General features: G+C 55.0%; 1 protein-coding gene across 1 annotated transcript in view; it reads left to right on the top strand.

Annotated features, from left to right (window-relative positions):
• Positions 1-8484: 8484 nt before the first annotated feature.
• The window catches only part of TRIM62 (tripartite motif containing 62), a gene marked incomplete in the record, with an annotated part of 39164 nt that continues 24799 nt past the window's right edge, over positions 8485-22849 (top strand). The window contains 1 exon segment of the mRNA XM_034753325.1: positions 8485-9336. Within this exon segment, the coding sequence (XP_034609216.1) occupies positions 8929-9336 (408 nt within the window).

Consider the following 22849-nt stretch of genomic DNA (forward strand, 5'->3'; position numbering starts at 1 on the left):
ATGGATGCTAATGTAGCATCCTGTAGTTTCCCTTATGAATTTTGACCTAATCCCAGGTGCTGATAGCTGTAAGCTTTTCCCAGAGCAGGAATTCCAGATAGGCAGCCACGTTTTGGGGAAGGGAATATTTTTCAGGGCCACCTCGGTAGCTGACCAGCCCATTCCACTCACAGATGTGCTGGGTCCCAGATGGACTCAGGTTTGGAACCCCCCGTGGGGTCCTAGGACCCTGAGTCTGAGCCCAAGGCTGAGAGATGTGAGTGTAGACAGAAGGGGGATTCTGGACTGAGCCTGAGCCTCGGCTCACACTTCAGTGTAGACATACACTGAGGCACAGCGACTTCTCTCAGGCCTGTGCTGGAGTCAGGAATGGAGGCCCGATTCCCAATCCCCTGTGCTCGGCACTAGACTTCCCTGATGACTGGGAAGTCAGCTCTCAGGCTGTACAGTGCTGGGCCACAGACTAACTTGAACCGAGCGGAGGAGAGCAGCTGTTTGAAATGTAGGAAGGAGCAGCCCACACACAGACCGGCCCTCTGGGTTACACTGCAGGCTGCCTAGAGGTTTCAGCTGAGGTCAGGGCTCCTTGGTGCTTGGAGCTGTACAAACATGCAGCCAGTGACAGTCCTGGCCCCAAGGTGAAGCTTAGCAGGCAGATACAGCAAAGGAGTGGGTGGGGATTAACAAATGTGATAGCACCAGCTAGCTGTATGCAGGGCCGGCTCTAGCTTTTTTGCTGCCCCAGGCAAACACACACAAAAAAAAAAAAGGTGGCTGGACTGCCAAAGCAAAGCAAAACAAACACAAACGGCAGCCGCAGGGAGCGCGTGGAGGGCGGTCAAGGCAGCTTGCAGGGGGGTGAAGGGCGGCACCCGCCCACTCCCTCCGCCTGTGGGCAGCCAGGCACTGCGGTCCACTTGCAGCCCGGCAAGAGGGGTTCCCCCCCTCCAGCAGGCTCCAAGGGGGCCAACACAGGCAGTGCTGGCTGGGGTCTGCGACCTCTGCATGGGGCCGGCATTGCAGCGGGGCTTGGCACAGTGCAAACGGCGCAGGGATCAGTGGGGCCCGCCCCTCCACTGCCCGCCGGGCCGCCGCAGAATCCTCCCTCCCTCCGGTGCCTGCCGGGCCGCCGCAGAACCGTCCCTGCCACCACTGCCCGCCGGGCCGCCGCAGAACCGTCCCTCCTTCCAGTGCCCGGGGGTTGCAGGAGGTGCTGGCTCAGCCGCTCCTTTAAAGGCGGCTCGGCCGGGCCGGGCTCAGAGCAGCGTGGGAGGCGGAGGCCAGTGCAGGCGGAGGGGAGTGGCACGTCCCAGGGAGCCCGGCGGCACGATGAGCAGCGGGGATCACTAGTTCCTGCCCCCCTGGGTCGGGGTCCGTGCCCCTTCAGGGCTGGGCTGGCCGCCCCTTACAATGTGCCACCCCAGGTGCTTTCTCATCTGGTGCCTGGAGCCGGCCTTGATTATAAGGCTGGAAATCCAAATCCAAACAGCGTATTACCGATATCCAGGCCTAGTGACAGTGTAATCAGACCAGAATCAGGTAACAGGCACCAGATGCGTCTCGGACTCCAGATGAGGATGTTCAGCATGTAGCCTGCGTGCGAACGATGGGAAATGAAATCTGCAGCACATCCTAAGACAGGGGTCAGCAACGTTTGGCACACGGCTCGCCAGGGTAAGCACCTTGGCGGGCCGGGCCAGTTTTATTTACCTGGTGACATGGCAGGTTCAGCCGATCATGGCCCCCACTGGCCGCGGTTCGCTGTCCCAGGCCAATGGGGGCAGCGAGAAGTGGCGCGGGCGAGCGATGTGCTGGCCGTGGCTTCTCACCCTGGCGAGCCGCGTGCCGAACGTTGCCGACCCCTGTCCTAAGACATTGTTTCCCCACCGACAGCACCAGGGACACAACGTTTGAAAGGGAGCTGTGACTTCTGAGCCAGAGACACAAGAGAATAGCTGCTGGGAGTGCAGCTGTGTGAATGAGAGAGGCTGGTCCTCTGGGAGGAAAGCCACTGAGTTCACAGCTGGGAAGGCTGTGCCCTCTCTGAATGCTGGCAGGATCTGCAGCAGCCCCGGCCTCCTTCAGCAGCTCCCTAGAGAGATGTAGCCCAGCTGGCCTCCCCTTCGGGGGGAAAAATCAATCACAGGCCTTTCAAGCTCCAGTGAGGATAACGACATTGATGGAAACCATGACAGTGAGTGGAGCTGAAGGATGATAGCTTGTGAGAGGAAATCAAAAACTGTCCGTCACAGACTCCCTGATTGAACGTGATTGTTGTGTCCACAGCACCCACAGGAGCTTGGGGAACGAGGAGTCAAGTGAGACTCCAAAGCCTGGCTCTTGCTTTCTGCTCTATGGGAGTGACTGGTGCAGGGACTAGCCCAGAGCAGGTTTAGAACTCAGAGCTGGAGGGAGAATAAGGATGGTTTCTTTACAGCACATTTTCCGTCCACCCTTAAATCAGATCAGGTCATGACAGGCCGGCTTCATCTCAGCCTTCCATGACACTGCTGTCATGAGAGGACAGTCCGTCACACTGCTACCCGGGGCTGCCAAGTGATTTCTGGCTCCAAAGACTTGTAGACAACCCCCCACCTCTCAGGCTGTGAGACTAAATTCCTTCACATCTGCAAAATGAGGTGTTCAGCTGGAAGGGGCTGTTGGTCCATCTCCCTCACTCTCTGCTCACCCATCCCTTTCCACAGCATTCCCTCCTCCCCTCCCTTTCCCAGTTCTTCTCTGCCGTCTCCCACCCTGGCTTGCCCTAGCAATAGTCACTGGGTAGGCACCTTCTACTGGCAGCGATGCCCAGGTGCTGATTGGGCACACTCTGTGCTGCCACCACACCTGGACCACTTCCTATGAGCAGCTCTGCAGCAATCCACATGTGCCTGATGTACCCTGTGTTCACACAGTGCGGCTTCTTTGATGAGTCTGCTGCTGCCTGCAGGGGACCTTGTCCTTGAGCTCAGGCACTAGAGACTCTGGGTCTGAGATCCCCAGGTCATGCGTTCAGTCCCTGTAGGTGATGAGTTCACCAGCAATTGTATTACCCAGGCTAGATGAGCAGCACTGAGTGGAGGGGAATACTGCAGGGGCAAAGCCATTTCACAGCTGATCCCGGGGAGGCAAAGGAAACAAGCTCAATGCTCCAGGCCCATGATATGTTTCTCTCTCACATACACCCATTTCTTGATTGCTCCTCCAAGACCAACTGGTCCCTACAATTACCCTGCTGCTGCTCAGAGTCCAGTGATGGTATCAGGTCAACAGCACAAAAATACTGCCCTGGTGTCAAGAGTTCTTGAGACTGCACACTGGGAGGCATGGCAAATTCCCCAACAAGCCCAGGGTAATGACCACTGCTCACAGGCAGTCAGAGCTGATTGTTTTCAGAGTAGCAGCCGTGTTAGTCTGTATCCGCAAAAAGAACAGGAGTACTTGTGGCACCTTAGAGACTAACACATTTATTAGAGCATAAGCTGTCGTGGGCTAGAACCCACTTCATCAGATGCATATGTTAGTCTCTAAGGTGCCACAAGTCCTCCTGTTCTTCTTTCTTAGAGCTGATTGTGATCATCGATATTTGTTGAGCACTAGCATCATGCTCAGCCTGGCATCAAACATCCGGGAGGGCACAGTCCCTGCCCCAAGCTACATAAGCAACTGGATAGGTTGGCTGCCTCCTTTCCTCATCCCCCAGGTGCATATACACCTTCCTCATCTTTGCCTTCTCTAGCCCTTCCCACCATTCACTGTGTAGGATCAATAGGGTCTGGGCCCCATGATCAGAGGGAGCCTGGTTGCAGCCTTGGGGCAGAACAGCAACTGGCAATGCAGGGCACAGAACCTTCTTGGCTGGGCTGGACCATCTGGGAGGGAGACGAAGAGATCAGTGCGCATAACCCTGTCATTTAGCTGCTGTGGCAAGTTCTGCCAAATTGTTCGTATACACATCCAGGGCAAATTCCAGTGCAGTTCATTACCTTCAGCATCCTTAAATTCCCCTATATTTCATGAAGATATGATATTCTCCTGCACTTGTCCTAAACTGTTATGTAACATTGCTCTACGCTGTTAAACCGCTGCAGCATCCCAGAGGTGGCTGCATTCCAGTGGTGGCTGAAGTCATTCCTACAGGTATAGGCCAACATTTTCAAAAGTGGCCTTTGAGGTTTGGATGCCTCATTATTGGGGTGTCTCAGTGTGATTCCCCCAAAACTGAGGCACCCCTAATTTCAGGGCCGCATCTGAAAATGTTGGGCAAATAGTTTGTAAAATGTTTTCAGATCCTTTGCACAGCGACAGTCAGAAATGGAAACATGATATTGGGATGCCAAAAGAGTAGGATAGAGAATAACACAGCAAACGTTATCATGCCGTTCTATCCCTCCACAAGGAATAGTGTGTGTAGACCCCTTCTCAGCAAGATAGAGGGGTTCAGAGATGGACACCGAAAATGGTTAGAGGCCTAGCGAGACTTCTACACAAAGGGAGACTGCAAAGATTGTGACTGTTTAGTTTAGAGAGAAGATGAATAAGCGGGGATATGACACTGAATGGCCCAGATTCTCCCATTTACCATTTCTCATAATACAAAACCAACACGCTGGCAATGACCACAGAAAAAGGAAACATTGTGGAACCTGTGGAACTCACTGCCAGAAGATATCTCTGAGAGAGGGAGGATGATCAAAGCAGTAGCCTAGCCACTTGGGAGACCTGGCTTCAATTCTCTGCTCCCCATAGACTTCCTGTGTGACCTTAGACATGTTATTTTAGTTTGTGTCTCATTTTCCCATGGGGAGAATAGCCCCCCCCCCCATAACTGTTGTGAGGATAAATACATTAAAGATTGGGAAGTTAGCAGAGGCCAGGCAAATACCTATGATAGATAGGTGAGGAGCTCAGCACGATTAAAATAGGGAGTGGACATGTAAATGGCTAATGAGAACCCCCATAGATAGGAAATACACATTCTTAGACGGGCTAAAATTGCTCTCAGCGGCCATGCTTCACCCATGGGCAGGTTATTCCTTAGTGCTCCACTAGGGGGTTTCTTGCACCTTGGTCTGAAAGGTGCTGGGTGCTCTCAGGGCGGATGCTGGGTGAGCTGGACTCTGTTTTGGATTCTCCTTGGGATTCAATTAGAGGGTTTTGTAGCTGGGTGTCTGCTGCTGCTGCCCCAGGGCATTCGGGGCAGGGAGAATGGGTTGCGCTCCTCCGGGCTTAGGCCCCCCTGCAGAACCCGCAGTGCCATACAGCCTGGACTGCAAACATGGCGCTGGAGCTGCCCCAGCGAGCTGTGAGGCAGCATTGTGAGGTCAGGGAGCAGCACATTCCTGGCAGAGCCATTACAGCACTGCACAGAAACTCCCCCGGGGCTCTTTGCGGGGCCCTCGCAGCCCTGGCCAGCAGCCAACCTCCCTGTGTGTTTAGTTTGGCCATGAGCGAAACTCGTATCAGAAAGATGGAATTTGCTCATATTGAAGCTGGGGTCATATATCTGCGCTGCACAGGCTGCGGCCTGGGTGAGCGGCAGCTCCGGGAGCAGTATCGCTTCTCACTAGTCATGTGGGTGCTGGAAGAGTGCTAGAGGCGGGGATTAGTTCAAAATCCCCCCCCCTCCGCTGTCTGATCCAAAAGTCACAAGTTTCAGGCCATTCTTCAAATTGTGGTTTTTTTATCAAAGCAAATATTTCTGTGCTGTTTTCTGCTTTTAAAAAAATCAGTCAGCAGCCCTTTTGTCACTGTGTGCAACCCTACAATAACAAACCGGTGTGTACAGCCTAGCGCTCTTCTTGCTCAGCGTTTGTTGTCGTAATAAGAATGTGGCATCTGTAAAGTAAGGAACAACAGTCTCCTTAAGGAACTTTTTAGGATGTCAGATTTCAAACTGCCAAGCGAGGGGATAGGTGAGGGGGGCTGGAAGAGGGGCCAGACAGATGTGGGGGAGGAAGATAAATAGATAATTAGATTCACATCAATGGCACTATACACATACTATAAAAAATAATAGATAGATCAGTACAAAGAGGTGAGGTTGAAATACCCGAGTCAGATTAGATAGATAGTGGGCAGTATAGGGATAGATAGATGGATAGATAGAAGGACTGTATAGAGACAGATAGATGGATGTGAGGGGCTTGAAATAAAGCATATGGTACAGAGAAGCAAAGATACAATGTGGGAAATGGTTTCAAGGGATAGGGATAAAACAAAAGAGAACATCGTATTTTATAATCAAGTATACCATCAAATACTGTCCCCTCCTACCCACTGAAATGTCCCTCCATTAAGGCTCTAAATCCAGCTTCAGGCTATGGTCTCATGCTCTGTAGTATCACCAGACACACATGTTGTGTGGTCTCTAGTCATTAAAGCGGGGAACTAGAAGTCAGGACTCCTGGGTTCTGCTCCCAGCTGTGGGAAGGGCTGTGATCTAGGTTCCTGCCCTGGTTCCACCACTGCTATTGGGCAAGTCATCTCAGTAGCTGAGTAGCCCCGCTGATGAAATTGGGACAGTGATAGTTATCTTGGGAGACTGAGGGAGGCTTTAAAGCTTAGAAGGACAATTTAAAAATCACTCCTTGGTCTGAAAATGTATTCGCGGTTACAAGTAACATATAAGGTGACTAGAACTACCAGAGAGGAGATTGGTCTTTTCCAAAGCAACTGATTGATCTAGGAGCACAAGCCCCGTTGTCAATGGGACATACGCTGTTGATTGTAATGGGAGTTAGGAGCCTAAATACCTTTACGGATCTGGCCCTTAGGGCTTTCAGGATCCCACCTGTGTTTGAGCCAAGGCAGTTGCTGCTTTCCCTGTTTATTGGGACCTCGGGCCCAGTGATATGGCAGGGACAAATGCCTACTATCTAGTTGCAGGGATTTTGACCTTTCAATCAATTACAGCAAATCCTAAGGGATTTCCAACCCCGCCCAGGGGAAACCCCCTCTGTTCCCCATCCTCCCGGGAAAAGCAACCCAACAGAGCTGCTGCAGGATGCATGCAGCACTCTCCCCCCTCCCCTCAGGAGCCTGAGGAGTTTTGGGTATGGGAGGAGGGAGAGGAGCAGCCCTGCCTTCCCTGGAGCTGCCCCCATCCAGGTGTGGGACGGGGGAGAAGAGGAACCCACTGTGGCTACTGCCCTAGACCTTGGGAAGGGCTCAAGGGCCCCACAGTTGCGGGTGGGGCAGAGCTGGGAATGGGACTGGGAGTGTGGTGTAACTGGGACCCAACTGCCCTCACTTCTAATGGGGGAAAGGGGGGCTGGCAGAGCTGTAACTGCCCCAGCACTGTGTATGGAGGGGGGGGGGGGGGGGGGCGGGGCCAAAACTGCCCCAGCCCGGGGGAGGGGGGGGGGGGGTTGGGGAGTGTGGAAAAAAAAAACAACAGAATAATCTTATTTAAACCATCTGGTGATTGTGGGGATCGGAGGCATGATTTTTGAACTTTTAGGGATGGCAGCAGGGCGGATGCACCCACTAAGCCACAGACAGTGGCAGGGTCTCAGGCCCGGGAAACCCCTGAAAGGGTAACTAGAGCTGGACTCACTCCTTCCCTTTCGGGGGGGGGGGTGTTCCATATGTCAGAATGTGGTTTGGGTCCGCTTTGGAACCAAGCCCCGAAGTTCTAAATTCTCCGGGGGAGGGGGGGGGGCAGAGCCCCAGCGGCAGGGCAAGGGCACTCCGCCTGGCTAGCGCCCAGCAACCTGCCCGGCGGGCTGCCCGGGGCCGAGCGGGGAACCTGCCTGATTTCTGCGAGTTTGGGCGAAATGGAACCAGACCCACGACTTCGCCAAATCAGCAAATTCCAACCAAACATTTTCCCCGCCGGCTCTCGCGTGAGTCCGGACGCGCGTGGGTTGTGCTGAGGTTGGGGGCCGCAGGGCACATGTAGGGGGGACACTGCCCCCCGCTGGGCACAGCCTGCTCCTCCTCCTCCCCGCCCCCCGAGCAGTCAGCTGTGTGCTGCGGCCGGGTCCCAGGCACCCCCCCGAATGGGGAGGCAACTCCGAGCTCCCAGGGGGGCTGGGCACTGCAGGCTTCCCAGTGCCGAGGAGGCAGCAGGCGCCACACACGTGCAGGGGGCCGGCGGGGGGTGCGGGCCGGGCTGCTTCACGTATTGTTCTGCGGCCAGTGCCTCTTGCGGGCTCCGCGTATCGCTGTCAGGAGCGGACGATCCTCGGACGAGCCCGCTCCCAGCCCTCCCGAGCCCGCGGCACCATGTCAGCGGGAGGAGCGCCCCCAGCCCGTCCCCGGCTCCCGGGATCCCTGCGCCTTTAGCCCCCTCCCCGCCCCCGCCCAGCCAGTGCGCAGAACTAGGAGGAAATTCCCCGGTCGCTGCCACTGACGAACGGGGAGAGCAGGTGCGCGGGACACGGCGCGGAGCTCCGCGGTCTCCCTTTGTCCTGGCAGCGGCGCGGCGCGGCGAGGGGAGGGGAGGGGAGACCCCCCGCTCCTGCCCCTTCCCGCGAGCCGGGCTTGGCTGGTTCCGCGCCAGCTACTGCACCGGCGCCGCTCCCCGAGCTGGAGCCGCGGGAGAGTCCGGAGGCCGCTGCGCCCAGGGACACAGCGGGCCTGAGCCCCCCAAGGCAGCGTCCCCCGCTCGGATCGGCCCCCGGGGGCAGCTCGCCAAGGCGGGTGTGGACACGAAGGGCCGGTGGCCGCCCGGCTCCGCGGAAGCAGGGACACAAAGGCTGGGCGTGTGCGCGCTGCGGGGGCGGATCCGCTCCCTGAGCCGGGGCCAGCCTGCCCGGGGCGCGCAGCTCCGCGGCTGAACCCCGCCGGGGGAGGCGCGAGGAGCCAGTGTCGGGGGCAGAGCCGCCCCCTGGGGCTTCCCGGCTTTAGGGCCCGGCGGGGCAGCCCCGCTTGGCGGGGGGCCCGGACCCGCGGCGCCTGCCCCCGCCTGGCCCCCCGGGCGCCATGGCCTGCAGCCTGAAAGACGAGCTGCTCTGCTCCATCTGCCTGAGCATCTACCAGGACCCGGTGAGCTTCGGCTGCGAGCACTACTTCTGCCGGAAATGCATCACGGAGCACTGGGTCCGGCAGGAGCACCAGGGCGCCCGCGACTGCCCCGAGTGCCGCCGCACCTTCGCCGAGCCCACGCTGGCGCCGAGCCTCAAGCTCGCCAACATCGTGGAGCGCTACGCGGCCTTCCCGCTGGACGCCATCCTGAGCGCGCGGCGCAGCTCCGCGCCCTGCAAGGACCACGAGAAGGTCAAGCTCTTCTGCCTCACGGACCGCGCCGTGGTCTGCTTCTTCTGCGACGAGCCCGCCGTGCACGAGCAGCACCAGGTCACCAACGTGGACGACGCCTTCGAGGAGCTGCAGGTGGGCGCCCCCGGGGCTGCAGACGGGATGGGCCCGGCTCCCGGGGGAGGTGCCAGGCCCTGCTGCTGGCTGGTGCTGGGGGAGCCGGGCTTGCCTGGCAGGGCCGAGCCCCGACCCGTCTGGCCCTGGCAGGGCTAGAAACAAGGAGGAGTCTGGTGGCACTTGAAAGACTATCAGATGTATTTGGTCTTTCAAGTGCCAGCAGACGCCTGGTGGTTTTTGTGGACCCCGGCTAACCGGGCCCCCCTCTGATACTCAGCTGTGAATGTAAAAAAATCGCTTGTGCCCCAGCACCTCTTTCATTACGCACTGAGCTCTGCCAGAGAGGTGCCCCTAAGCTCAGCCTGGCTGCCCAGCTGCCGCTCTGCTCTGAACTGGGCTCCCATTCCCCCTGCAGGGCAGTGCCTGCCCCCAGCCCGGCTCTGGACTGGTCCAGAGCCCTCAACCTGCTTGGCTCAGGCAGTAGCTCTCTACTGGGGCGGCTGACGAGAGCCCAGAGCCTCTGCCCCGTGCCCGGGGAGGGAGCGCTGTGTGGCAGGACCAGCATTAGCACATCAGCCCTATGCTGGGCTCCTGGAGAGAGCTTCTGCCGAGGGCACAGATGGTGCCACACGCCCCCCTTCTGTCCCTTCCCTGGAGGGGGCTGCCTTGTCCCATCCTCTACCCTCCCCTTGTTTCATTAACCACAGTTCTTGTTATCGGGGTTTCTAACTGGAGCCAGCCCCCGGGGAGGGCCTGTTCCCCAGGCAGGTTCACCACTCCTCCAGCTGCTTCACAAGGAGGGGTGGTGAACCCCTCATTTAACAAAAGGAGCAGCCAGCCCCTTTCTGAGCCACTTAGCAGGGATCATGCCCCCAAACAATCCTTAGCAAACTGGGCCTCCTCTTGACCCCATCCCCCACCCGCAGTTCTCTTCTCACGCCCATCTGCCTGCTTTGCTGCCCTGTGCATCCGTCTGAGCATGCATCTCAGCTCCCCTGGGTACCGTCCACTGATTCAAATGGTACTTGACTTGAGTAGCATTATAATGGACTGGCCGTATACTAGCTCCCAGGATCCTGCGGTCCACAGAGCTACAAATACCCACTAGGAAGATGCCAAAGACCAAATGGTGCAGAAAGACCGATAGCCCTGTGGAATGAATCCACTTCCCTCTGCTGGGGAGTGATATGGCGTTCCTTCTATCCTGAGTGCTGCTGAAAGGGGTAGCACGGTAAACAGCTTTCTCTCTAGTCTGCAGTGTACCATTCCTTGGGGTCTTGTGGCACCTTATGGACTAACAGATGTATTGGAGCATAAGCTTTCGTGGCTGAATACCCACTTCGTCAGATGTATTCACCCACGAAAGCTTATGCTCCAATACGTCTGTTAGTCTATAAGGTGCCACAGGACTCTTTGTTGCTTTTTACAGATCCAGACTAACACGGCTATCCCTCTGATAATTGATGCCTTGGGGGTGAGCAACAGAGGTTGAGATTTAAGATAGGGATGATTGAATGCCATGCTTCAGGGCATTCAGTGATCACTTTTCAGGGGTCAGGAAGGAACTGTGTCCCTCCTGTGCAGTAATGCACAATTGGCCTGGGACATCATGAGGCTTTTCTTTCCCCTTCCTCTTGGAGCCTCAGGTGCCAGGATACAAAACGTGATGGACCTCTCTGTGTAACACCTTGCTGCGGAGGTTTTATTTGGGTAGATGTGAGTGGCCTGTGTTTACATCTCTCTCTGCTCTCAGTGACAAAGCTTGCTTGCCTCCAGGGCAAGAGATGAGCTGAGCTTCTCAAACTTGAGACATCCATGAGCCTGTCTTCTAATTTTCCAATGGGTCACGTAGCCGGGCACAGTGCAGTGGATGGTTTACAACGCATGCTGTGCCAGTATCGTTGGAGGCATCGTGTTGGGCAGAAAGCTGGAGAGCACATATCTGTTTGACTCTTTGGATTAATAATCTAGCAAGAGGGGGACTGGGAGCTCTGTCTCCTGCTGCTTAGTACCCTTTGGGATTGTTAAAGCAAATTTCCTCTTCTGTACGAATTGGACTTTAACCAGGGGAGCTGGGTTTTTTTTTTTTTTATGGCTATGAAGTGAAACTGGCTAAGCTCTCTGCCAGAGACCACTGACTCATCACTTCCCACTTGATAGCAGCACTTACTGCCTTATTGAGGATACATCTGGCTGGGATCAGGGCAGCATGCAGCCTGAGATCTCAGCGATAGGCGCAGTTTTTACCCTCCCCCTCCAGAGTGGGGTCTGAGCTAGCTTTAGGATCTTTGGGTCCCTGCACTATAGGTGGGAAGGGGCTAGGCATGGTGGGGTGCTGGTGAAGAAAAAAGGGGTAGCCTGTGAATTGCCCAAAAAATCACAGGGCCTCAAAGAGTTGTGTGTGCTTTGGATTGTCCTAGGATGCCTGCAGGGTGGGAGATGTATCTAATTGGGCTCTGAGGGAAGGGGGGGTTCAGGAGGGAGACTAGTGGGGGTTCTCCAGTGGGGACTGCTGATTATTTAGGAGTGGCCAAAGCACCCCTAGCATGAAGTTCCTGGGCTCATTCATGATTCAGAACTGTTCCCAAATTCCTCCTGCGGATTATTCTCGCCCTATGGGTGGTTTTCACTGAGTTTGTGAAATCAGGTTCTTTACTGGTTAGCAGTAGAAGTCACATGGTATTGTTCCTGCTTCCTGATTGGGTGATTTATGTAACTAACCAGCAACTACCATGGATTTTTAAATCATTTCAGAGATCAAATTTGAAAATTCCCCTCGTGCTGGTTCTGCTTTGCACTAAGGGATCCCAGACTGAAAAGTCTCTTAGGAAGACAGACATTGCCAGGCCAAATCAGAACAGGGACCTATCTAGCCTGGTATCCTGGCTCTGACATGGCCAGCACCAGTTGCTTCAGAGGAAGGTGCAAAGAGACTTCAGTTATGGAATGACCTGCCCACAAGGGACGTTTTTACCTAACTGCAGTCAGTCAGTGGTTGGCTGATGCATGGAGCAGGAGGATTTATAGCCCTCATCCATATAAACCTCTCATCCTTTTTATTTAGGTTTCCTAATAAGTTCTTGAACTATGTGGCAGTGAGTTCCACAGGTTAATACTGTGCTGTGTAGAGAAATATTTGTTAGGATCCATTTTAGGTTTTTCTGCCGTCCAGTTTTATGAGCTGCTGCTCTGTTCTTAGAAAGGGTGACTGGAGCTCCTCTTTCCAGGGGACTGAATGTGAGAGGATCACAAGGTGTTCACTCTGGCGTTGGTATACGCTGCTTTGCACTGCGCACTCTGCTCAGCCAGTGACAGGCAATTGGGCTGATTTCAGAAGATACGTATTTTACAAACATAAGTAGCTTCTGTCACTCGGTGAATCTCTAACAGGCTGGTCATCATGGCAACAACTGGTGACTCTGACCTTACCTCAGGCTCTTTCTTGCTGCATTTGAAAGCTATTGGTATTTAGTAGCAGGTCTGGAGTTAGGGCTTTTGGTTGGGAAGGGGGGTGCTCTGGGAGACTGGGAATCCAAGGTTGATTGGGGACTGATGGGAGCTGGGAGGGGTTTGCCAGTCTTGTGGATTCTCTCTGAATCTGGTTGCCTTGCTCTTTGCTAGGTCAGGAATCCTGTGCCATCCCAGCACGTGATGGTAGCTGTGCCGGGTTGAGCAGCTTCCTCCACTGCCTACGCTAGATTGAGCGGTTGCTTTGCATGGCTAGGAACGGCGACCTCTCCTGCTTGGAGAATCCAGATGGGGCTCCGGCCATTTCTCCTCTTGCCATAGTGGTGCGTTGGCACCAGTCACATTAGCCGCGAAATGGCTGGGGGACTTGGCTGCTCAGAGCTTATATCGTATCTTAGGATTTTATCCTGCCACTCATCATGATAGTATCTGGACACCTTCAGTGTAAAATCAGTAGCAATAGTGAAGTCCCTAGTAGGGATCTCTGGCATTTCTCCATTTTCAGGACCCAAACTCCTGGGTAGGTTGAGGCTGGGGTAGGTTTTTCTTTTTTTGCTGGTAGGGGCTTGTAGAGGGGATGTCGTGCTGTGTGTGTCATTCTTGTGGTGGAAAGGGCTTCTCAGAAAGGAAAGTTTTGCAGCCTTTCCTAAAGATGGTCCGATTCAGGATTTCCCCATTCTGCTTGGAAGATTGCTTTGTCCCCTGCCCAGTCCTGCGTGCTTTGTCCTGGGCTTAGCGCTCCACATTGTCCCTGAAAAGCACAGCTGTTACAGTAGTTCATGGATCAGAATTCAGTCATTGATATAGCTGGGGGTAGGGCTATAAATTGTTTTTAAAATTAGGAACAAGGCGTTAAATTGGCATTGAAAGCGACTGGGAGCCAGTGGAGAGACTGACCCATGGCGGCCTGAGCCGTGGAGAAGGTGTGCAGCTGTATTCTGTTCCAGCAGGGATCGCTGACTGCCCCGAGGGGAATCGGCCCACCTCTCTGCTTCACATGCCCCCCAATGTGTACTGCTTCTGCTCCACCCGTGCTGCCCACCCAGGACGAGATGCAGCACTGCCATTGGCTAGCAACCCCCTTGAAGTGGTAGCTTACATCTAGCATACATGCTGCAAGGCCAGGTAGCAGAGTTAGTCTTTGTTACTTGCATCGCATGGTAATTGTGCATGTTGTGAACGCAGTCATGCCAGGGCCTGCCTCAAAGAGCTTGCTGGTGCAATATAGACAGTGAAGGGTGGCAACAGTGAGATCAAGGCTCTAACAGTGGGATCTAATGAGAGGTTTAACTGGGGAGAGGGAGGCTGCTAAGGGATCTATATGTTGTTTGCAGGAGGAAATGGTCATTTTTCCATCAGAAATTGTCCCCTTGTTTCACCCAGGTGGTCCAGGTACAGTCGGGGGAAAGCGTTTCATTCTCCTTGTGCAGCAGAGAGCGCGGCGCCATCAGCCGGGGGGAGGGTGTTCTCTGCCTGGCCCCAGAAGCAGCTCCTCGGCCGCCCTGCTGCTCCTCCGATTGCTGTGGGCTTGAGCTGAAAGGCTCTTGTTCCTCCTCACCTTCCTGTGTCTCTATAGGATTGCATCGCAACCTGTGACTCATGCCTGTAGGTTCAGGATGTGGGGGGCTGGGAGTGGGGTTGGGCTGCTGGAATAAGAAGGTTGGCTATAGGTCAGGAGGGTCCAGCCAAGGGCTGCTCTGGTACCTCCCTGGAGACCTGCGTGGTGCCACCGACGGCAGCAGCTCTCCCTTGTGAGGGTGGTATGGTCCCCGAGGCCCCGGCCTGCAGTGTGGCTTGGGTCACGGTGGAGTGTCGCATGCTGGCACTCTCTGAACTTCGGGCCTGCCAGCTGCGCCTGCCATTGCCCATCTGCAGGCGGCCTGGGAGATTTAGCATCGGATGGGATTAGGCAGGTGGCCTCTATCTCTGCCCAGCTGTCTTCCTGAAGCTCCCTTTTAGGCTGCTGAGCAGAGTTCACCTTGGGGAGCTGCAGCTCCGCCCCTCGGTCCCAGGTTTACCCACCCCCTGCAGCTCTTGCATCTCAGGCATTGCAGCAGGGTGCTGGAGGATAACCCAAAGGGAAACGCGTTTGCGTGCGAAGTGTGATCAGGAGCCTGGGTTGGGGAACGCCAGCTGCAGAGCGTGACCCTGGGAGCAGGTTGCCCAGCCTGCCTGGCCGCGCCTGGGAGTGGGGAGGAGCCGGAGTGGGGTTGGCACTGGCTGTTGGAACACAGGCGGGGGATTTCTCTCTCTCTCTCCCTCGACGTGGGGATTAGGGATGGCTTAGTGCCTCTGCTGAGCGCCAGCGGCCAGCTCCCCAGCCTTGCTGTCGGGTAATAATCTGCCTGACAATTAGCAGAATCCCGCAGAGGCCAGCACTAAAGGGAGGTGGCTACCAGCCTGGCCTGTGCTCTGCTACCAATGGGGCACGTTAACGGAGGTGTGCTTCCTTTGTTGGGGGGGGGGGGTCAGTGCACTGGGAATAGCTCCCTGTCCCTTGAGGGGGTCTGGGCTTTAGCCTGGCACCATGCAGAATCAACCTAATAGTGCCCTCCTGGGGGCTGTCCTAGCCCCGGTGACACACCCCAGGGCCAGTGCACAGCAAGGATTCCCATGTTATGGAGAACAAGCCGGGTGGGGCCTCATCTGCCCTGACTTAGAAACCGAGCCCCCCATTCCTGGCTCTGCTGTGGCTGCTTTCTAGCTGCTCAGCCGCTGTCGGGGTCCCAGAGCCGGCGTGAAGAGCCCCAGCCCAGGGGAGGCATGGAGCTGGCATACCCGGCTCTTCCACCACCCCATCATGCAGCTGCTCGCAGGGGTCCTGCTGGCTGCTCTGAGTTACACAGCAGCCCATTGGTGGCTGTGGAAGCTGCTCTGAATTAGAACAAGGCTTGGGGCTGCTCTGATATACACCACAGGCCAGCCCCCCCGCCCCCTCTCCCTAACGCCCTAGAAGGCGCAGCACTGAACCCCACTCTGGTCCCTCCGAAATCCAGGTGCGTGCTGCCATTGCCTGTCTGGGAAGCAGATTCCTGCCTAGCGCTCTTTCAACCTGGCTTGTCCCTATCAACATGCACAGTGCTGGCCAGCCTTGGAGACCAGCACGGCGAAACCGCATTCAGTGCAGGCCAGGCCTGTGGTTGGCTTGGCTCTGTGCTGCAGGCTGCCGGGGAGCACGAGGCTTGAAAGCACTTTGCCTGGAGAGTTAATCTCTAGGAAGGGTATCTGAGCCGGAGGCCTAGCAAACTCATTACCTGTGTGAGTGCCCAGCAGTGCGCAGTCTCTGATGGAGTAATAGAGACCAGCCATCAGGAAATCTTGGGCTTATAGTCTTCAGTCAAATGCAGAGACGCCTGGCGGCGCCTAGCTGCGCTGTGTGCAGGGTGGGGGAGATGGGAAGGGGCCGGCATCAGCTGGGTGAGGCCCTGGCCTGACCGAATTAACCAGGATGAGTGGGAGTCTTGAAAGTGGCCAGTGAGAAGCCTCCCTGCAGCAGCCGGGGTCTCCTGCTACCTCCATAGAGACCCTTGTCTCGCAGCAGCAGGAGTGATCCTGTCCCCACCCCCTGCTGCGCCCCGTCCCACCACCACCGATCCCCTGGGTGCTGCTGGGAGTACGAGCATCCTTCAGGTACGGTGGCGTTGTGCGAGAGCAGTGCTGCTGGCACAGCAACAAGCTCTCTGCTGGCTGGCTCTCAGCTGACCTGGTACCTCCCGGGAGATAGGATGATGTGTCATTAGCAGATGGCTGGGGGGTCCTGATTGCCCACCCCAGCAAACCCCCTTTTGCTGGCCCGGCTTCAGCTTCCTCCCCTCTGCCCCGGGGAGGGGGGATGGGGCTCGCTAATCAGCTGCCTCTCACTGATCTGCTGTGGCGGCAGAGCACTCTCTGCACAGCCCTCACTGAGCTGCCAGGAGGATCAGACGTCGATTGCCTCGCTCCGCAGACGGTGTTAACAGGGACGCTGGCATGTGTCGGTGGCGCTCGAGGCAGGGAGATGGAGCGTGGTGCTGGAACGAAAGGGCTTGTTGCTCCTGCACGTCTTGATGGGAACATGACAGCGAGTGGCGCAAACATGCATAGGGGAGGTGGCGCCAAGAGCCTGTTGCTTCCTCAGCGAGATTCAGCCCTGTGGTGAGTGACCGCACTGCTGCCAGCACCATAGAATCATAGAATATCAGGGTTTGAAGGGACCTCAGGAGGTATCTAGTCCAACCCCCTGCTCAAAGCAGGACCAACCCCAACTAAATCATCCCAGCCAGGGCTTTGTCAAGCCGGGCCTTAAAAACCTCTAAGGAAAGAGATTCCACCACCTCCCTAGGTAATCCATTCCAGTGCTTCACCACCCTCCTAGTGAAAAAGTTTTTCTTAATATCCAACCTAAACCTCCCCTGCTGCAACTTGAGACCATTACTCCTTGTTCTGTCATCTGCTACCACCGAGAACAGTCTAGATCCATCCTCTTTGGAACCCCCTTTCAGGTAGTTGAAAGCAGCTATCAAATACCCCCTCATTCTTCTCTTCTGCAGACTAAACAATCCAGGTTCCCTCAGCCTCTCATAAGTCATGTGCTCCAGCCCCCTAATAATTTTTGTTGCCCTCCGCTGGACTCTTTCCAATTTTTCCACATCCTTCTTGTAGTGTGGGGCCCAAAACTGGACACAGTACTCCAGATGAAGCCTCACCAATGTCGAATAGAGGGGAATGATCACGTTCCTCGATCTGCTGGCAATGCCCCTACTTATACAGCCCAAAATGCCGTTAGCCTTCTTGGCAACAAGGACGTACTGTTGACTCATATCCACCTTCTCGTCCACTGTAACCCTTAGGTCCTTTTCTGCAGAACTGCTTCCTAGCCACTTGGTCCCTAATCTGTAGTAGTGAATGGGATTCTTCCGTCTTAAGTGCAGGACTCTGCACTTGTCCTTGTTGAACCTCATCAGATTTCTTTTGGCCCAGTCCTCTAATTTGTCTAGGTCTCTCTGTATCCTATCCCTACCCTCCAGCGTATCTACCACTCCTTCCAGTTTAGTGTCATCTGCAGACTTGCTGAGAGTGCAGTCCACGCCATCCTCCAGATCATTAATGAAGATATTGAACAAAACTGGCCCCAGGACCAACCCTTGAGGCACTCCGCTTGATACTAGCTGCCAACTAGACGTGGAGCCGTTGATCACTACCCGTTAAGCCCGACGATCTCGCCAGCTTTCTATCCACCTTATAGTCCATTCATCCAGCCCATAATTCTTTAACTTGCTGGCAAGAATACTGTGGGAGACCGTATCAAAAGCTTTGCTAAAGTCAAGAAATAACACGTCCACTGCTTTCCCCTCATCCACAGAGCCAGTTATCTCGTCATAGAAGGTAATTAGGTTAGTCAGGCATGAATTCCCCTTGCGAATCCATGTTGACTGTTCCTGATCACTTTCCTCTCCTCGAAGTGCTTCAAAATTGATTCCTTGAGGACCTGCTCCATGATTTTTCCAGGGATTGAGGTGAGGCTGATTGGCCTGTAGTTCCCCAGATCCTCCTCCTTCCCTTTCTTAAAGATGGGCACTACATTAGCCTTTTTCCAGTCATCCAGGACCTCCCCCGATCGGCATGAGTTTTCAAAGATAATGGCCAATGGCTCTGCAATCACATCTGCCAATTCCTTTAGCAACCTCGGATGCAGCTCATCCAGCCCCATGGATTTGTGCTCGTCCAGCTTTTCTAAATAGTCCTGAACCACTTCTTTCTCCACAGAGGGCTGGTCGCCTCCTCCCCAGGCTGTGCTGCCCAGTGCAGCAGTCTGGGAGCTGACCTTGTTCGTGAAGACAGAGGCAAAAAAAGCATTGAGTGCGTTAGCTTTTTCCACATCCTCGGTCACTAGGTTGCTTCCCTCATTCAGTAAGGGGCCCACATTTTCCTTGACTTTCTTCTTGTTTTAACATACCTAAAGAAACCCTTCTTGTAACTCTTAACATCTCTTGCTAGCTGCAACTCCAAGTGTGATTTGGCCTTCCTGATTTCACTCCTGCATGCCTGAGCAATATTTTTATACTCCTCCCTGGTCATTTGTCCAATCTTCCACTTCTTGTAAGCTTCTTTTTTGTGTTTAAGCTCAGCAAGGATTTCACTGTTTAGCCAAGTTGGTCGCTTGCCATATTTACTATTCTTTCTACACATCGGGATGGTTTGTTCCTGCAACCTCAATAAGGATTCTTTAAAATACAGCCAGCTCTCCTGGACTCCTTTCCCCCTCATGTTATTCTCCCAGGGGATCCTTCCCATCTGTTCCCTGAGGGAGTCAAAGTCTGCTTTTCTGAAGTCCAGGGTCCATATTCTGCTGTTCTCCTTTCTTCCTTGTGTCAGGATCCTGAACTCAACCATCTCATGGTCACTGCCTCCCAGGTTCCCATCCAGTTTTGCTGCCCCTACTAATTCTTCCCTGTTTGTGAGCAGTAGGTCTAGAAGAGCTCTGCCCCTAGTTGGTTCCTCCAGCACTTGCACCAGGAAATTGTCCCCTACACTTTCCAAATACTTCCTGGATTGTCTGTGCACCGCTGTATTGCTCTCCCAGCAGATACCAGGGTGATTAAAGTCTCCCATGAGAACCAGGGCCTGTGATCTGTTAATTGCTGGAAGAAAGCCTTGTCCACCTTATCCCCCTGGTCTGGTGGTCTATAGCAGACTCCCACCACGACATCATCTTTGATGCTCACACTTCTAAACTTAATCCAGAGACTCTCAGGTTTTTACTCTGAAACCTGTCAGGTTTTTCTGCAGTTTCATACTGGAGCTCTGAGCAGTCATACTGCTCTCTTACATACAACGCAACTCCTTCACCTTTTCTCCCCTGCCTGTCCTTCCTGAACAGTTTATATCCATCCATGATAGTACTCCAGTCATGTGAGTTATCCCACCAAGTCTCTGTTATTCCAATCACATCATAGTTCCTTGACTGTGCCAGGACTTCCAGTTCTCCCTGCTTGTTTCCCAGGATTCTTGCATTTGTGTATAGGCATTTAAGATAATTCGCTGATTGTCCCGCTTTCACAGTATGATGCAGGAGTCCTCCCCTCTTGTGCTCTCCTGCTTGTGCTTCCTCCCGGTATCCCACTTCCCCACTTATCTCAGGGCTTTGGTCTCCTTCCTCCGGTGAACCTAGTTTAAAGCCCTCCAGCTTTGGTCATGGCCACCTTGCCATGTACAGGTGATGGAGAGCTGTCAGCGCGGAGCCTGCTGTAGCACTGGCTCCCCGGAGCAGGTGAGCAGAGCTACGGGGGCCAGGCAATGAGAGCGAGGAGAGGCCTCCCTTGTTGGCCAGGAACAGTGATCCTAGCTCCTGGCTTTTCCATTGCACCCCTGAGTCCCCTGCCTTCTAGTAGCTGTACAAGTATAATACTGCTTCAAGGGCAGTGTTCTAGTAATTGCACTTTTCGCTCCAGCTCTCGGAGCACTGTACAGAGGAGGTGAGGATCTTATCGTTGTACAGATGCAGAAACTGAGGCACACAGCAGCAAAGTGACTTGCCCAAGGTCACCCAGAAGGCCAGTGGCAGAGTTGGGAGTAGAACCCAGCTCTCATGGGTGTCAGGTCAGTGCCCTGGCCATTAGGCCTCACTGCTTCTAAATAGTTCTGTTGCATTGTAGCTATATTGTTTAAATAATTAACTTTCACCATCTCCCCCTTTCTCTGCTAGTTTAGTTCCCTCCTTCTGCTGCACATCTTGGTTTGAAAGCTTCCTACCTTCCCTTCACCGCACCCTCCCTCTCTCGTCTCTCTTTACGTGAGGATAATGCTTCCCTCTTCTCCTCTGTTTTCACAAATCGTGGCTGTGCACATACAGGTGCTACAGTCCTTGGCAGGGATCAAATCGGTGACCTCAAGCCCCTGCCCCTGGAGCTAACAAGCAACTCTGCCAGCTGCAAGTGGCAGGCTGTCGGTCACTGACAGCAGCCCATGCGCTAACAGCTAAGCCAGGGTGGTGCATTATTGCCCAAGCAGATGATGATGCGGCGTGCAGAGCCCGCTGGTGACCGAGGTTCCTGCGTGTAGGGCCATGGTATGATACGTTATGGTTTTCTTTCAGCTTTGCTCCCGAGACCCCCGAATCCACAAGGTTGAGCTTCTGGAAACCCTGTTCCTGGCTCTGGAGTTTGTCTCCCTGCCCCACTGCCACACCTCGGTATCACAACCGTGCTGTGCCAGAGAGCGTTCGCTGCAGGGATTAAGGCAGGCTGGTGCTTGCAAGGCAGGCGTAGGGATTCCTGCAGCCCCAAAACCCTCACTGTGTTTGCTTCAGCCCAAGTCCCTTCCTCAGCTGTCCCGGCACACGTTCCGGCATGCAAACCACTCCGTTCACAGCCTGACACGGGATCTTCCCAACCCACCCTGGCTGCCCACTGGGGCCGTGAGGATCCCCTTTCCTGTGAGAGTTTTGCTAATGGCCCAGCTGCCCTTTGGCTGCTGTTCCTGGAGCCCCAAAGTATCCTCTGACCTGGCCATGGGAAGTCTGAGAGGTTAAGGCCAGGTCTATGTACACCTCTGCTTTAACCCAGGTGGTACTGCCCCACGTCTCAGGGGAGCAGGGAGGCTAAATCCATCGATGCTCATGCAGCACTTTGAGCTCCCCAGAGGAAGGGCATTGGGAAAGGGCGAAGTGTTGTGAGATCTTTGATACAACTTCGTTTCCCCCCCTGCAGCTCCAGGGAGACGTGCAAAAACTGGGAAATCAGAGGCCCGTATGTTCGGTAGAGTGGGCCTGATTCTAGGGATCGCTGCCTGGCTCTGCAGACCTGCAGCATTAGGAGGGATTTGGGCTCCGCAGGCGCAGTGTCCCATGTGCGCTGGCTGGTGGCACCTTGCAATGGTCTGCTATGGCCAGCCATAAGCACACTTCAGTTCTGGGGCCGTCTGAGCATCAGGGCTGGAGTAACCCAGAAAGTATTTAGCAGGCTCCTTTTACAGGACAGAGTTGTTTTTACTAACTAAGCATTCTGATGGGAGTGTGTGGGGGATGCTGAGGGGTTCTGTATTTGTGGGGGTGGGGAAGTGTGTGTGTTAAGGGGTGTGTTTGGGGGGGGATCTGTGTGGGAGGATATGGGGGGTATTGGGGTGGCTGCTCCTGGCCCCTGCACTTGTCTCTGTTCTGAATATGGCCCCTACTGCGCCATCACACTCCGTTTCCCCAGGCTCTGGCCAAACCCCCCCCCCCCCTTAGATGCTACAGAGTGGGCGTGAGTGAGTGTGGCAGAGAGCACAGAGCTGAATTCCCTCCTGCACTGAACGGGGCCCACACGCATCCCAGCACTGACTGCCGGGCTGGAGGCCTGTCACAAGCCTCTTCTGCGACAAGCGCCTGAGCATCACATTGCAGTAGGCGGGGCCCTCCCAGGGCGGAGCAGCCCTCTCCTGGCTCTGACTGTGCTGTGGAGAGACAGGCTAATGCCTCAATACCAGCACTAGCCCTTTGGCACTGAGCACATCCATTGGCTCCTCCGAAATCGAAAGCTATAGTGGCTGAAATGGGTAAGATCCAGCCGGGGGGTTCCCCTCCATCTTCACTGCAGCTCACTGCCCCCAGGAGTGGTCTCTCGTGTGCATGGCGCTGCCTGCCAGGGAGCAGCAGGAGGTGCTCTGGCATCTGGGCTTGGCATGGCATGTCCTGCACTGATGCCTGGTGAGAGGGTTGGCTGTGTGGCAGCCAGAGAGGGGCGCTTGGCATGGCTGCTTCTCCCTGAGTGCAGGATGGGCGGCTGCTCCCCCATCACGCTCTGGCTGAGATTTCCATTGCTGCCGTGGGGATCTGGGCACAACATTCCCAGGGCCCATGGGCTGCTTTGAACGTCACAGCCTGTCCAGCACTGGGGAGCCGAGTGTGCACAGGGTGGGGGCTGAGGGACTGGATTGTGGGTGCCAGCACTGCACACCCCAGCAATGGAGGCTCTTCCTTGCTCCCCCATGCGTTCTCTCTGACTCCCCCATTGATAGATCCCCCCATCCATAAACCTCTGCCCAGACTCTCCGATGGGGTGGGTGTCCATCACGACAGGTTGGTCACCTGTGAGCCTGGAAGTCT

This window comes from Trachemys scripta, chromosome 19, assembly GCF_013100865.1.
Source record: "Trachemys scripta elegans isolate TJP31775 chromosome 19, CAS_Tse_1.0, whole genome shotgun sequence".
Classification (NCBI taxonomy): domain Eukaryota; kingdom Metazoa; phylum Chordata; order Testudines; family Emydidae; genus Trachemys; species Trachemys scripta.